At 36.9% G+C, this 16,201-nt stretch overlaps 1 protein-coding gene across 3 annotated transcripts in view; it reads left to right on the top strand.

Moving 5' to 3' along the window:
• Vps8 (VPS8 subunit of CORVET complex) overlaps positions 1 to 16,201 on the top strand; it is a 229,142-nt gene that overhangs the window by 44,095 nt on the left and 168,846 nt on the right. For all 3 annotated transcript variants that reach the window (XM_042668229.1, XM_042668220.1, XM_042668236.1), the window contains 8 exons: positions 633 to 700; positions 1,915 to 2,068; positions 2,604 to 2,663; positions 4,636 to 4,743; positions 8,165 to 8,245; positions 11,139 to 11,309; positions 14,972 to 15,046; positions 15,763 to 15,798. In XM_042668229.1, coding sequence (XP_042524163.1) covers positions 633 to 700; positions 1,915 to 2,068; positions 2,604 to 2,663; positions 4,636 to 4,743; positions 8,165 to 8,245; positions 11,139 to 11,309; positions 14,972 to 15,046; positions 15,763 to 15,798 — 753 coding nt within the window. The remainder of the gene's footprint in view (positions 1 to 632; positions 701 to 1,914; positions 2,069 to 2,603; positions 2,664 to 4,635; positions 4,744 to 8,164; positions 8,246 to 11,138; positions 11,310 to 14,971; positions 15,047 to 15,762; positions 15,799 to 16,201) is intronic.

Genomic DNA, 16,201 nt, shown 5'->3' with positions numbered 1-16,201 from the left:
AGAAATCACTTTGTGTTCTGTAACATTTCCCATACCTTAGGACTATCATTGTGAGCACGATTATTGAGCTTTCCAGATAGAAGTATACTATGGAAGGTCAGTCACAAAGGTAGCACATTTTAGGGAGATATATAAAAAGTTCAGATGTTTTAGATATAGGATTAATCTTTAGATAGTCACAAAAGTTATTTAGACAAGTCCATTTCCTAGAGATATCATGCATCTTTTACTCTGTCTTTATTTTTAGAAACTAGGTAACTGCAAATGTATCCAAATAATACAAATGCAAATGTATCCAAGTCATTTTAAGTTAAAAAAACTTAATGTGAAAAGCCAAGTAGAGAACTTTAGGGCTTTTATTAACCATTTTAATATTTTCCTCTTATCCTGAGGAAAAGTACTTTTACTTTTTGAAAGTCTTACCTTTTTAAAAATGCTGAGCCACTTTTGTCTTAAATAAGGATGATTTTGTATGCTTCAAGTGATGAGCTATGTCTCATTTCAGGTTATTTAAAATGCTGAATTGTGCATTGTGTAGATTTTCACCATTTTATAGTTTTCCCCTTGATCTACTGAACATTTGACCAGTCGTTTAAAACTCTACAAGAAAATTAATTCCTTTTTCTGTTTAGTTCACAGATGATCCAACTCTTGCGATTTGCAACGACAGCGGAGGGTCTGTTTTTGAATTGACATTTAAGTAAGAGACTAATGGACATTTATTGACAAATGAGAAATCTAGCTCTGGTTTAATGATTTGAAATTGAATGTGAAGAGGTCTGGAAAGCCTATGTGATTGAAAGTAGATTATGGCTGTGTATTACAATTACCTGGGGAGGCATATGGAACACGTGGAATTCCAGGCCTGGTTCCCCATGATTTTGTCTGAGTAGGTTTGAGGCAGGATTCTAGAGTCCTACTCTCCAGGGGATTCTTACATGCTGTCACGCTGGGGAGCCACTATTCTGGAATAGCTCACTAATTTTAATTTAGACCCCAGGCCTTCTTGATTATTATTATAATGACAGGTGTAAAGGGCTTTTTTATTGCTTTTTGAATTGCCCTCTTTACTCTTTAAATAAGAGCAAAGACTCATCTAAATATATGGAAGAATACTTACCAGACTGAAGTTTAAGGAAAATGTTGAATGCAATATACAGTTTATAATTATGTTTCCTTTAGTTCTTCAAGGTCTTATTTATTTTATTTTTCATAAAGCTCCAGAAATACTGAGTACAAAGTAATACTACTTATTTATTTAGCTTATGTTTATTGAGAATCTCCTATGTGTAGGTATTTATCAAACACCAGAGGTATGGCTGTGAACTGGACAATGTCCCTATTCTTAGACCTTACATTCTAGTTGGGAAGAGACTAAGGACATAAAAAATAAGCTGTCACATAAATAATACAGGTAGGTCTGGATGCTGTGAAGAAACTGACAGGTCAGTGTGTTAGAATGCATTTGATGATAGCATATGAAAGACTTTTGTAGGTAACATTTGAAAAAAAAGAGCTAGTAAACAGATGGAAAGATCTGGAGGAAGCACAAAGGCTCTGAGATGGGCACACAGTTGACTCTGCTAGAGCAATACAAAGAATCCTGGTATGGCTGGAGCTTGACTTTGTTAGAAAGGACAGTAGTGGAAGAGAAATCGAGGCAGGAATCAGATCCTGTAGGACTTTTAAGATATACGTAAAGAATTTGGAGTTTATGTACAGAGGCAGACCAGTGGAGTGTGTTTAGCAGAAAAAAATGATAGATCTGACCCATAAAATAAAAAGATCATACTGCAGTCATGTGGAGCTTGGACTATTGAAAGCAAGAATAGGAGTTGGATGCTGTTACAGGCTGGGCTAGTAGTGCCTCAGATCATAACTAAGTTGATTCTGAATTGTTTGATTACATTTTAGGAGAGTGATGGGAGTGAGGACCTGTGAATCTAGATGTCTCTTCAGTGGCTCTAAGGGTGAAGTGTGCTGCATTGAACCTCTACATTCCAAGCCTGAATTGAAAGATCATCCCATCACACAGTTTTCATTATTGGCCATGGCATCCTTAACAAAGGTAGGTGTGTTTAGAAGATGAAATTCTTTCTTTTCTGTGTTAGTGGTCATTTTAAAATTTGCATCCATTAGTTGTATAGAAGGGTTCAATTTTGAGATATCCATATTTGCTTACAATGTGCCCGATTCAGATTTTCCTTTCTTCATACCCCTACCCTCCTTTCAACAAGTTTCTTTGAGCCATTTTCATACATCTCTATAAAGTACTTCTACCATATTTTACCCTCTTTCACCCTGTTCATTCACTCTTTTCTTCTCTTCCTGCCCCCCCCCACCTGTTTTACATTCCTGTTATTTATTTTGTTAGATCTATATTAATTGTTCAAAGAAATACCACTGTAGTATCTCACACATATATCTATTAGGTTAACCAGATTAACTTTCTCACTCTTTCCCCTTTACCCCTATGTCCTATTATCAGTTTCAGTGATATGTTTGTTATGCCTAGAAGATGAAACTCTTAACTTTTAGAGGCTTTGAACACAAACCATTTGAAAATACCAAGATAGATACTGAAAATATTTTTTTCCTTAAAGATACTGGTCATTGGATTGAAACCATCCTTGAAAGTGTGGATGACTTTTCCCTATGGACGGGTGAGTTATGTCTTGCTATCTTGTCAGCAAGAGAAAGGACCGTGTCAGGGTCAATTCTCAGGGTGAATTCTTGAATTCTGTGAGATTGGCAGAAATCTACGTAGAATGGAAGTCAGCGCTCTGAAATCATTGTCTAGACTTAGGGTGATAATCATATACTTTTATGTCTATTGTTTAAAATTTTTCTCTTATAAACAGCATATAGCTAGATTTTGTTTTTAACCTCAGTTTAACACTCCCTATGTATTGCTGTCTTAGCACTTTGTGGTCACACCTAATTTCATGCATGGATTTTCCTAGCCCCTTTTACTGCCCTTTTAAGGACAGTAAAATTTCTTTATTGGACTTAAAGCTGGAGGATAAATTGATGTATTGAGTCCTATCCTCGATTTCAGTGTTTAAAGGACATTGTTACGTGATAGCAGGGCTGAGCCAGGATTATGCCTGTTATCTGCTGCTTTGACACTGAAATACTGATAGAACACTCCAGAATATATAATGTCCAACATAAATTGTGCTACATATGCTGTCCATGTCTTGTATCTCTGATACATTACTTTAGAAGATATTTTTCAGAAAGAAAGTTGCTCTTAAATGTCTGTAGGTTTTGTATCCATGAATTCCATCAGCCACCCATCCACAATATTCAGAAAAAATTATATCTGTAACAAACAGGTGAAGACATTTTCTTGTCATTATTCTCTAAAAAAACAATGTAACTTCTATTTACATAGCATTTGTATTTGATATTATAAGAAATGTACAAGTGATCGAAACATATGGGAGGATTCACATAGGTTATGTGCAAACGCTTTCCCATTATATCTAAGGGACTTGAGTATTATGGATTTTGGTATATTAGCGTGGAAGGGCTAGCGATGGAACTAAGCACTCCAGACACTGAGAGACAAGTATATTATTCAAACCCCACTTTCCCTTTTGTTTTCTGCTTGGTGTTTTTAGAGAGCTGTGATCTTCTAATGTATGCATGAGGAGGGGTATTGGTGGGATGGAAAATGATGGCACAGAACCCTGGATAGTTCAGAAAGCAGCTGCCCCTATAACTGAGGAAGCATACTATAGTTTTCTTCTTGGTACCCTATATATCTCTGGGCACCAGGAGAAGCAGGTCTGTTCTTTTAGATGGCAAAGCTGGCTGACATTGCCACTAACTATCTTAAGTTAGTTTCTTTTTTTGGGGGGGGGGGTTCCGGTCGTGGGGCCGGAACTCTGGGCCTGGGCGCTGTCCCTCAGCTCTTCAGCTCAAGGCTAGCACTCTACCACTTGAGCCACAGTGCCACTTCCGGCTTTTTTCTTATGTGGTGCTGAGGAATCAAACCCAGGGCCTCGAGCATGCAAGGCAAGTGCTCTATCACTGAGCCACCTTCCCAGCCCTTAAGTTAGTTTCTTATCTGAGCTTTTTATTATGACATCTGCTTACATCTCATTATGTTTTGTCTTTCCCTTAATATTTATTATTTATATTGAATTTTTCATTAAATACTTATATACCTGTCATCTAAATTCTATCATTACCATACCTTTTTATTATTTATTCTTTATGAAGTATCTATGAATCTATCCATCTATCTATCCACCTATCAAAGTAATTTTTTTATGGAAACCAATACCTTAAGTATTCAAAATACGTTTAATTAGCTAGAGTTTAATAGTGCTTAGATTTTTTCTTAGTTTATATGAAATGAGTACACATATCTTGAGTGTATATTTGCCAAACTTTTACAAATACATAATACATATTTGTAAGCCAGATCCTTATCAAGATGTAGACCATTGTCATTAACCCAGAAAGTTCCCTTGTAAAACTTCACAGTTAGTTCTTACTTCACAATATTTTCATGAGTAGTTGGAATTGGTTTTGTCAAGGGATACTAGTTAGCTGTTTAAAATAGGATTTCTACTTTGTCCTGTCTATAAACCATGATGAATTTCTCCTACCTTTCTTGTGTAGATGGATCCCTCCAGTGTTCCATTGCTGGCCTGGCACTTTGTGGCAGTGCATAATTATGTGAACCCCATGCTTGCATTCTGCAGAGGTGATGTTGTTCATTTTCTGTTGGTAAGTTCTAATATGATGGCGCCTGTTTGTTATAAAGTGTTGTAGTACAGATTTTCCTCCTGATTCATCAATAATTTAATATTGTGGCAGAGAAGTCTGTCTTATTATCTTAAATCTTTGGAGAGAGATTGACCTATTTAGTTTTTATTTAAGGTTTTAATGGTTAACATGGTGGTGCGGGGGGGGGGGGGGGGAAAGGGGAGCTTAATCCTTGATCTTCCTTAGTATATAACTCGTCATGTTTTATTTCTCAGTTCTATTTCCTTTGGCTGACAATAACTAATAGTTTATTTCTATGTATGAACAACAATGTGAACATGTCTATATTAGTGTTTTTTTATCTATCTCTATGTGTTATGTATCATTGAGTACCTACTCTTCTCTGCACCTTGATGGGTACAAGAAGCAAATGAAATATAAAACATTTTTTATTTCACACAACATATTATATTTCTATGGTATGCTTATTGCCACTAAAAATAACAGTTTAAGCACTGAACTATAATGATGAGGATTAAAAGTTGGTCCAGTGGCTCTGCCTGTAATCCTGTTTCTCAGGAGGTTGAGATCTAAGTATTGCAATTTGAAGCTTAGCAGGAATGACTGTGACACTCTTATCTCTCCAATTAACCACCAAAAAGCCAGAAGTGGTTCTGTGGTTCATGTTGTAGAGTGCTAGCCTTCAGCAAAAATAGCTCATGGACAGGGCCCAAGCCCTGAGTTCAAGTCCCAGGACTGGAACACACACACACACACACACAAGTCCCAGGACTGGAACACACACGCACACACGCACACGCACGTGCATGCACACGCACACGCGCACGCCTTGGTCTAAATTAGAGCTCAAAGAGGATTAAGGTGATCTAGAAAAATATGGAACATTTTATAAGCATTTGGGGGCAGGAGAGAAAATTAAGCATGTGCCTATGTCATCTTGTCTCAGGTTTCTTGCTTAATAATAAGAAGGTGGCACCACTAGAATCAGCTAGAATCCCAAGAGTTACCTTTCAGTTACTTTTCTTCCTTCACATGTGTTCCATCACTACATCCTGTTAATTCTATCTCCAAAATCTTTCTCCCTTTGTGACTCCCCACTTCCATGACTGCTTTTCCAGTATTAAATAAAATACCTACTTAAGTCTTCGCAGTTAGTCTCTGGCCTGGGAGCCTTCATTTATTCTCTTGCCTCTGCCAGGAAAGCTCTGTGTGGTCTTTATAGTCATTGACTTTGCCCTGCTAATGCTTAACGTTGCCTTCCATGATCTGAAATCAAGTTAGTACTTCCTTCCACTTACTCATATAAGATCTTTTCCTTTGTAGTGTTGACCTGGGAATTGAACCTAGAACCTTGTGCTTGTTTGACAAGCTTTCTATCACTCGAACCAAGACTCCAGCCACATTTAAGACTTCTTAAATTTCTTGTCTAATATTTTTCTTTTTCACTAGACTAAAAGTTCTATAAGTCTAGAGATCAACTCTATTGCTAGCCACCAGGAAACTGTTTTCAGCAATGAGGACATGGACAGGACCTATATATAGTAGATGTTTATGCATGTTTGTAGAATTTTAACAGGGAGAAATCCATGGTAGACAATAAGATTGAATGTATGGAATGGATTTAAATGAAGGGTTGGCAAACTATAACCATTGGACCAAATCTGACCAGCCACATCTGTTTTTGTGAATAAAATTTTAGGGGAACACTGTCATTTGCATATTATTTGTGATTATTTTCTCAGTACACTGGTAAAGTTGAATAGGGTGGTAGAGACTACATGATCCACAGAGTCTAAAATATTTATGGTATGGCCCTTTGCAGCATAATTTGCTGACCCCATTAACATTGTTAACCTAAGAAATGGATTTCTAGGGCTAGGCATAGTGGTTCAAGTCTGTAATTCCAGCTGTGTAGGAGTTGAAAATGGGGAGATTTCACTTTGAGGCCAGCTGAGGCAAAAGTTATTAGGCCCTTATCTCAGAATCACGTCAGTGTGGTAGGCACTCCTGGGGTCCCAGTTATAAGGATCCCACTTATAAGGTAGAAAGATCATGGTCAAAGGGTAGCTTGGGTAAACAGTGCAAGACTCTTTCTAAAAAAGGTCTCTATGAAGCAAACTCATGCATTCCTAATACCCGATTACAAGAAAGAGCATGGTTAAATCGTATGTATATATATTACTTATCTTTTGTAAGTCAAGGGATTTATTTTTACTTTTTTATCTGAAGATATAGAAGTAAGAAACGTATCTGAGAGCAAAAGGAAGAGGGCCCCTTAACAGGAGTGATGAACTATGCCAGCAAGATGGAGGCAACATTCATCAGGGATGGGGGTTGGGGCAAGAGCTTAGTTTTAGATAGTGGTTTTCTTCCAGGACTTTAGAAAAATCTTAGAGGAATAAGTAATGCTGACATTGATCTTTCCAGTTTATGAAACACTTTCAACATATGCAGCTTATCAAAAAAATTGGTACCTTCTTATTGTCATTTGACAGATGTGGAAAGTAATAAGTAATCAGCCCTGCTCACACAGCTAGAATGGTGGAACTTATGTATTTGAGCACATGGCTCTGGTCCTATGTTCATTTTGTCAGATCATCCTTTTTCTGGGGCAAGTGACTGAGTGAAGACAGCACCACATTAAGTGGTATTGGGTTTTTGTTAAGTTATAGAATAAGGTCAAGTGTAAGTGATGACACTAGGATACTGAAAGCAATTGAGACATAGGAAGAAAAATAGCCAGATCACTAGACAGCTAAATGGGATGTCACGAATACAATGTAACCAGGTATATCTTGTGCTTTATTTCTTCCTTAGGGTTTTATTGCCTTAGAGTGGAGATAGTAAAAGATAGAGATGATTGAGGATTCTTGATTGTGTAGATATCCATATGTAAATAAAACATTGATAGAAAAGCTTCTTTTGGAAACTATTATAGTATCCCAAGTTCAGAAAAGTGTAATTTTGCTGCTGTCCCTCCTCCTCCTTCCTCTTCTTCAAGATAGAGTCTCGTTGTATTGCCCAGAATTGTCTGCTGGGACCCTTCCCTCATAGCCTTTGAGTAACATTTTGTCTTTTTTTTAGTGAATTTTGTTTGGATTTATCACATGTCACCAGTCCTCTTTTGTACTCTAGTTAACTAACTATTGATACGGTGGTGTTAAGTTATTTTATGAAAGCATGAAAATTATGGCATTTGCTAATACTGACAACTAGACTACTAGCCATATATGCCTTGGGTTTGGTTACAGATCACAGAGTAAATGGTGTTTTCATTAATATATTAGTTTCTCTTTCAATAATTTTGGCTTGTACAAAAGGGGTGGCCCCTCATTCTCTAGATGATATATAAATCAAATATTTTTCAAAGTCTCTAAGACAGTAGCTAATACTTAGGCTGCTATTTTCATTTCATTGTCAGGTTAAGAGAGATGAATCTGGAGCAATACATGTTACTAAGCAAAAGCACCTTCACCTGTACTATGACCTTATCAACTTTACTGTGAGTATTTTTCAAATTAAGTATTCCCATTTATTTTGTGCAGTTGTCCTGAACCCAGGATTTATTAAAATGCCACATTTTTTTTTTTTTACCATGAACCATAACCTTTAGGACCATATAAAGAAATTAACATTCTTTCACATTGAATTAAGTCTGAATTTGGTGTGATGCCTTGGAATTAGTTCCTTTCAGCCTGATTTTCTGCTTGGTGCTGGCAAGGTCAGGAAAAGTTGCTTCACTGTCTTGATGAGCAAAAAAGGAAGTTTGGGTTCAAAAGATTTTAGGTGTATCATTAGAATCATTGTTCTACTTTCTGTGTGAACACATTTATACTTCTAGGTCAGGACCTTGTGGTACCTGTTATAGCCAAAAGGCTTTGTATGGCCAAAGATATTGATGAGTTTTTTTCTCTACATTACATCTCAGTCCTGAGATACATTGTGATTAAATTTTTTTTGCATCAAATTTTACTATTTTTCAAATAGTGTAGTAATTTTGAGAGTAATTTTCTCACAATATTTCTGGGTTGCTATCATTGCTGGTTTTTGCACATCAGCATCTGTTATCAGGCACCAGTGACTTATGCCTGTCACCTTAGCTACTCAGAATGCTATTATCTAGAGCATCATGGTTTGAAGCCAGCTTGGGCAGCAAAGTCCATGAGACTTTTTTCCAAAATAAGCAGTGAAAAGCCTGAATGGAATTGGCCCAAGTGTTAGAATGCCAGTTGAGCCAGCAAGCTGACTGGCAGGCCCTGAGTGTACTGTCAAAAGGACTAAAGAAATGTTTTTTTTTCCTTCTTTGACTCAATAATATGTAATGATTAAGCATATAGATGCTATAGTTAGTAGTTTCTTTTTAATATGTGATTCATTAATTTAGTTGTACATTGCATTTTGAGATAGTCTTGTTGTGTAACTTAGGCTGGTCTGGAACTTCTGGACTCAGGCAGTCCCCCTGCCTCAGGCTCCTAAGACTGTAGGTGTGCATCACCAAGCCTTGTTCATATTGCTTTGTTTGTGTGTGTCTGTGTGTGCGCACGCATGAGCACACGTGCAATTCTGGGGCTTGAACTCAGGGCCAAGGCCTTTTCTTTGCTCAAGGTTAGTGTTCTACCACTTGGTCCACAGCTCCAATTCCAGCCTTTTTTGAATGGTTAATTGGAGATATAAGAGTTTCATGGACTTTGCTTCCTAGGGTGGCTTCAAACTATGATCCTCAATTCTCAGCCTATTGAGTAGTTAGAATTATAGGCATGAGCTACCAACACCCAGCTTCACATTGCATTTTTAAACTCTCCCATAGACTATTGATTTAGAAATCAATGCTCAGTTGCATTCATAATCTGAAAATGGAAATGCTCCAAATCTAAAACTTTATGAGTTTGTGCCAAATATGATGCCACAGTGGGAAATTATACCCGTGACATCATATGATGAGTGTAGTCAAAATGAAGGTGCACTGAAAATATTGTTTTGTATATATAAAACACATGAATGTTGTGTTTAGGTTTAGGTCCCATTTCCAAGATAGTTCATTATATTGTTTGCAAACATTTCAAAATCTAAAATAATCCCAAATCCAGAACTCTCTGGTCCCAAGCATTCCAGCCAAGGGCTGATCTTTTCCCTTATAGTGGCTATCATGTAGTACAGAGTATAAATGTAACATATGTTAAAAGAACATCTGTTTTCAATTGGTTGACTTTGATACAACATTCTATGTAAATAACACTCTATGATAAAACACCCTGATAATATGGAGTAGATCATACAATTAAGTCATCATGAATATCACCAATTGTGTAGGGGAATAAATCACTTTAGCAACTTATAAATGTATAGGTTTCAATAGTTTATTTTTTCCTTGGAGAAGGATTGATACTTCTAAAAAGAAACTTTGTATAAACTTCATCTTAAAACATAAAATTGCTAAATGTCTGAGGAGATACTAGCACTTATTACCCTGGTTTGATCATTGTATACTCTATAAATGTATCATTTTATTATATCCCATGAAAATGTAAAAATATTGTCTCAATAAAAAGAAAATTCATTTGAGAAATGTATCTCATATCTAGTCCAAGATTTGTCAAATGACATCATTAAGAAGATTTTTTAAATTATTAATTTAGAATTTTAAAAATTGTAATAATGTTTATTAATAAAAATTAGATAATACAGTTCTGTAGAAAGACAAAGAACTCTTCCATTGTTTTTAATGGAGGTTTGGAAGGAAATATAGTTTTCAAATAGCTTCTATTTTAAAATATGTTGCTTCATTGTTAACACTTGTCTTTTACTAGCTAGGTTTGTGATGTTTAGTTTGCTCTTTTATCTTATAAATATTAAAAGCAACAACCAGAGGTGGCTCACACCTGTAATCCTAGCTACTCAGAAGGCTGAGATCCGAGGATCACAATTCAAAGCCAGCCCCGGCAAGAAACTCTGAGAGACTCTTATCTCCAATAAACCACTAGAAAACTGCAAGTGGAGCTGTGGCTCAAGCAGTAGAGCGCTCTCCTTGAGCTGAAGAGCACAGGGAAAGTGCCCAGGCCCAGAGTTCAAGCCCCACAACCGACCAAAAAAAAAAAAAATTAAAAGTAGGATTGTGAAGTTTTCCAATGTGCCTTTAAAAAGATCTTGTTAAAAATTTCTGTGTCCTATAATCTATCACAGTTCTTAGTATCTCTTATACTATCAAAATGTCGTTTTAACACTCAAAACTCTGCCCTGGGTTGTCACTGAGTAATTGTTACTGAGATTGTGTTGCTATGTAAGGTATTGAAATGGATAATGTCCTCAATGTAGTTGATTGGAGGGGCCAAGCTTTCATCTTGTCCTGAATAATACTGTGGGCCTCACTCCCCTTTTGTCCTGTGCTTGAATTGCAGTGGATAAACTCTCGCACAGTTGTGCTCCTAGACAGTGTGGAGAAGCTGCATGTGATCGATCGGCAGACACAGGAGGAACTAGAAACAGTGGAAATCTCAGAGGTTCAGTTGGTCTATAATAGCAGCCACTTTAAGTCACTTGCCACCGGAGGAAATGTTAGCCAGGCCCTGGTAAGGATTATCCTTTATCTCAGAATTGCTGTAATAAATCTGACATTTTGTTGTTGTTTTGTTTTGTTGTTGTTTTGTTTCATAAATAGGAATCCAGGGGGGTTGTTTTTATGCCTTGATGAGTTTCTTTACAAGACACAGTGTGGATATATTTGCAAGCATTTAGGAAATGAGCCAAAACAATGATTCTTGTTACCTTTTCTTTAAAAATGTGACTAATTTAACTTAATATAAAGAACTTGAAAGTTGCATAGTTGTAAAAATGAAATTGAAAGTTTGTTAGAAAGAACTTGTAAAATCTAAATATTTACATACTGGTGGTAATTATCCTGGTAGATTTAAGGAATAAATAATTGAGGCAGGTAGCCTACAAGGCTTCTGAGAAATTTGGCTGATGAGGTAAAAGCTTGACCAGGTACAGTAGCTCTGGACATGGAATGATAAAGATGGCTTTGAGGGAAATAAGGAGCAGGTGATAAATAAAATATAGGAACCTAGAAGGACATTAACAAAAGGTAGCATCTTAGTGTAAATTTTATTCTATTATAGGCTACTTCAATAAAGGCCTTAGGTATTTATATAGGTAATTGATAATTAAACATTTTATTTGTGGCCTAATTATTTTCTAAACAAGGCAAGCATTCTGTCACTGAGCCATCTTCCCAGGCCCTAAACAATTTTTTGTTGTTGTTGATGGTCATGGGGCTTGAACTCTGGGCTTGGGTGCTGTCCCTGTGCTCTTCAGCTCAAGGAGAGCGCTCTACCACTTGAGCCACAGCACCACTTCTGTTTTTTCTATAGGTTTATTGGAGATAAGAGTCTCATGGACTTTCTTCCCTGGGCTGGCTTTGAACCGAGATCCTCAGATCTCAGCTTCCTGAGTAGCTAAGATTACAGGTGTGAGCTACTGACACCCGGCTTAAATCATTAATCTTTAGAATGAAAAGTAGACATTCTGGAACATTCCTAGGTAATTTGAAAAAATGAATAATAGTTTTTCTATATAATGAATATATGGCATGAGGTGAGGTACTGCTCAAATCTCTCATAATTATAACTTCAAAGCATAAATATGTATGAAAGTGGATTCTAGCCCTAGAATTTGAAAACTAAGAAAATCCACAATAAGAAGTGGTAATGCATCAAAATTCGTTAAAGGAATAGTGATTACTCTTCCAGACTTTGGTATTTTCTGTGATTCTGTGTTATTAGAAGTACTATTAGAGCCAGGTAGGTGGTTCACACCTATGATTCTAGCAGTTCAGGAGATAGAGACTAAGAAGATTGTGGTTTGTTCTCAACCATTAAAATTTGAGTATGGTGGTACATACCTGTCATCCGTTTATGTATGTAGTATCAATAGAAGGATCATGGCTCAGGCTGGCCTGGGCATAAATGGGAGACCCTATTAGAGAAATATTGAAAGCACAAAGATCTGGAGACATAGCTCAAGTGGTAGAGAACCTGCCTAGCAAGCACAGGCCCTAAATTGAATATCCTTGTAACTAAAAAAAAAGTATGAATAGATCTTGAACTACCCTTGTATTTTTAGGCAAGATGGAGTAATGGGGGATTAGATTTATTCTTTTACTTAAACTAACAAAAAAAATAGTAGTAATAGTTGTAGTAATTGGGGAAAATAGTAGTTCTCAAGACCCTGGATATCAGTAATGATGGACAGTAATAATATAAAGATTAAACAAGGGACTGATGTTTGTAGGCTGTGGTTCAAGGAGGAAGAAGCCAGCTGGAGTATGGAGGATTCTACAAGTTGAGAAGAGAGCTGAGATTGCAGTAAAACACATGCAGGCTGAGTTTGTGGGACAGGGTGCTAGACCAGAGAGAGCACCATTAGAGTCCCCTTGAGTCTTCCGCCAACTACTGATCCTAGGGCCAAAGAAAGAGCCATTGGAAAGATTTCGACGAATGTGTATCTGTGTTAACACAGGCTTTCCACAAGCTCCATAATAAGTTAAATATTACTATAATTGTCATTTGCCACATATATTTTGGCATATTAATAAATGTTAACATATTTTGCCTTATCCTTCAAAGATGGGGAAAATTGAATGTTACCAGTTTGAAATTTGTGTCATACCTGTTGTCAGAGGCAGTGTTTGCAATCCAGATGATTAATGGGTTTCTTTTCTATTTTGTCTGGTCTGTGCTGACCTTCATATACTATATTACTTTGTCTTTTTGTTTCCTCTTGTGTTTTAACATTTATTTCAAAGAACATGGAAGTGTCTTTTTCAGTTAACTCTACGCTTGTGAGAAGCAGTGGGTTCTTTCATCTAGTAAAATGCAAGTTGCTGTCTTTTTCCTTTAGATTTGTACATTGGTGTATTAATTCCCATTCTACATTTTTCTGAAAAGTAAGGCTATTTATACAGGCAGAGAATTGCTTCTTTTCTTTTAACTTTAATGTATTTATTATAAATTGAATTAGGATAATAAGACTAGCTAGCATAATAAAAATTAGAAGTTGTATAAGTAGATAATAGAAGTTGCTAATTCTGGTCATTTGGTTGTTTCTCTCTTCTCTTTCCTCTCTCCTCTCTCCTTTCTCCTCTCTCCTCTCTCTCCTCTCACTCTCATGGTTGTCCTAGGGCTTAAACTCAGGGCCAGGGTGTTGTCTCCAAGCTGTTTTGCTTGAGGTTAGCGCTCTACCACTTGAGCCACAGCTCCACTTCTCTCTCTCTCTCTCTCTCTCTCTCTCTCTCTCTCTCTGTGTGTGTGTGTGTGTGTGTGTGTGTGTGTGTGTGTGTGTGTGTGTGTGTGTGTGTTGGTAGTTATTGGAGATAAGGGTCTCATTGACTTTCAGGGCCAGGGTGTTATCTCCAAGCAGATAAGGGTCTCACTGACTTTCAGGGCCAGGGTGTTATCTCCAAGCTGTTTTGCTCGAGGTTAGCGCTCTACCACTTGAGCCACAGCTCCACTTCTGTGTGTGTGTGTGTGTGTGTGTGTGTGTGTGTGTGTGTGTGTGTGTGTGTGTGTGTGTGTGTGTGTGTGTGTGTGTGTGTGTGTGTGTGTGTGTGTGTGTGTGTGTGTGTGTGTGTGTGTGTGTGTGTGTGTGTGTGTGTGTGTAGTTAATTGTCTCACTGGCCTAGGATGGCTTTGAACTACAGTCTTGAAATCTCAGCCCCCTGAGTAGCTAGGATTACAGGTGTGAGTCACCAGTGCGCAGCTTGTTTGTTTAAATCTACAAATGGCTGTAGAAGAGGGTACAATTTGCTATGTCCATTTATATACATAGTGCATCTTAATCAGAGTCACTCCTATACTTTGTCTTTTCTGTCGTTTCTATTGTCAGGTTAACAATTGATCAGCATTTTATCCCCTCTCCCAAGATGAAGCCATATTAGCCTACAGTGTTCTGTTGTTCATTTTCCTTTTTTATTTCTTCTTTTTTTGGTGGTTGTGGGGTTTGAACTCAGGGCTTCACACTTGATTGGCTTGCTTGCTTGACTGGCAGTCTATTACCTGTGTCATGCCTCCAACCTAGATTTTTGCTGGTTATTTTGGAGACAGACTCATGAACTTTTTCCTCTCTAACTTGCCTCAAACTATCTTCCAGATCTCAGCCTATAGTTGACATTAGTTATGGGGACCTCTAATACATATAATTTTTATATGGTTTATCTGTCTATTTATTTTTACAGGCTTTGGTTGGAGAGAAGGCTTGTTACCAATCCATCAGTAGCTATGCTGGTCAGATCTTTTATTTGGGGACAAAAGTAAGCTTTTATATTGTGTGTTTGTGTACATCAGGATAGTGGGGCTGAAGGAGGAAGCCGGTAAAGAGAGCATTGTATTTCAACTGAATACTGATCATTAGTGATCCAAAACTTGTGAGTTACTAGTTATTATTTAATAGCTTTCCTCCACTGCTAATTTTTACTTTTAATTAAGTGCTAATAATGTACTTTTTTAAAATTTAGAGATATACATGCATAACATTGTTTTGTATTTGTTTTAATGATCAGAAATGTAGTTAATTATGTGCATAGACAGCTGATCTTTTATCACATCAGCTTAGGCTATATTAAGGCATTTGACTTAGAATATAATGATTGAGCTACCAACTTTCCTTTGTTTGTTCCTTTGTTTTTTATTTTTCATTTTAAAATGGAGAAACAATTTCTTCCTTAAAATTCTACCAAATTCTACCAAAATATTGCCAGTATCTTGCAATAAGGGATGGACTTGGATTTTCCCTGTTTGTGTTCCATGGAGTTATGTCTTATTTTGATTGTAGATTTACTGACCTTTGAATAGTCGTATGATTTACTCATCAGTGTAGGTGCTTGAAGACTTTTAAATTCCAAGGTGTACTTCCAACTATGACTAAAATAATTTTTACTTGGAGGTCTAAAGTGAGATGTAGAATTGGGGCAAATGTATTTCCTGAGCAAGTCTATTAAAGATCATTTTCATTTCCTTTGTTTTCCAGTCTGTTTATGTGATGATGCTGAGGAGTTGGAGAGAGGTGAGTTCAAAATAATCCTGCATGTTATAATTACTGAATTTATAGACTTTACATATTTTTGCTTTCATGTTGCTGAAGATTATTTGGATTTGTGCTTCAGATATCAGCAAATTCAAAATAATAGTGGCTCAAGCTTCCTGTGTCATGAAACACTCTGGAGGTAGGCAGTTCATAGCTAGTATGGGAGCTCCATCCATAGTCTTAAAGATGTCATCTTGCATTCAAATTCTAGTCTCAAGGTCATTTTGTAATAAGTATGATTGTTTAAACTCCAACTGTTAACTCTGCATTTCAGGTAGGAGAAAACAGACAATAAAGGCCAGCTCTTACCTTTTTAAGGTATCATCGAATACCAGATGATACTTCCACGTACTTATCATTGACCAGAGTTTAGTTACACTGC

The sequence above is a fragment of the Dipodomys spectabilis genome, unplaced genomic scaffold, assembly GCF_019054845.1.
Source record: "Dipodomys spectabilis isolate Male_0828 unplaced genomic scaffold, ASM1905484v1 ptg000017l, whole genome shotgun sequence".
In the NCBI taxonomy this organism is placed as follows: Eukaryota; Metazoa; Chordata; class Mammalia; order Rodentia; family Heteromyidae; genus Dipodomys; species Dipodomys spectabilis.
This window is presented reverse-complemented; position numbering and strand designations above follow the sequence as displayed.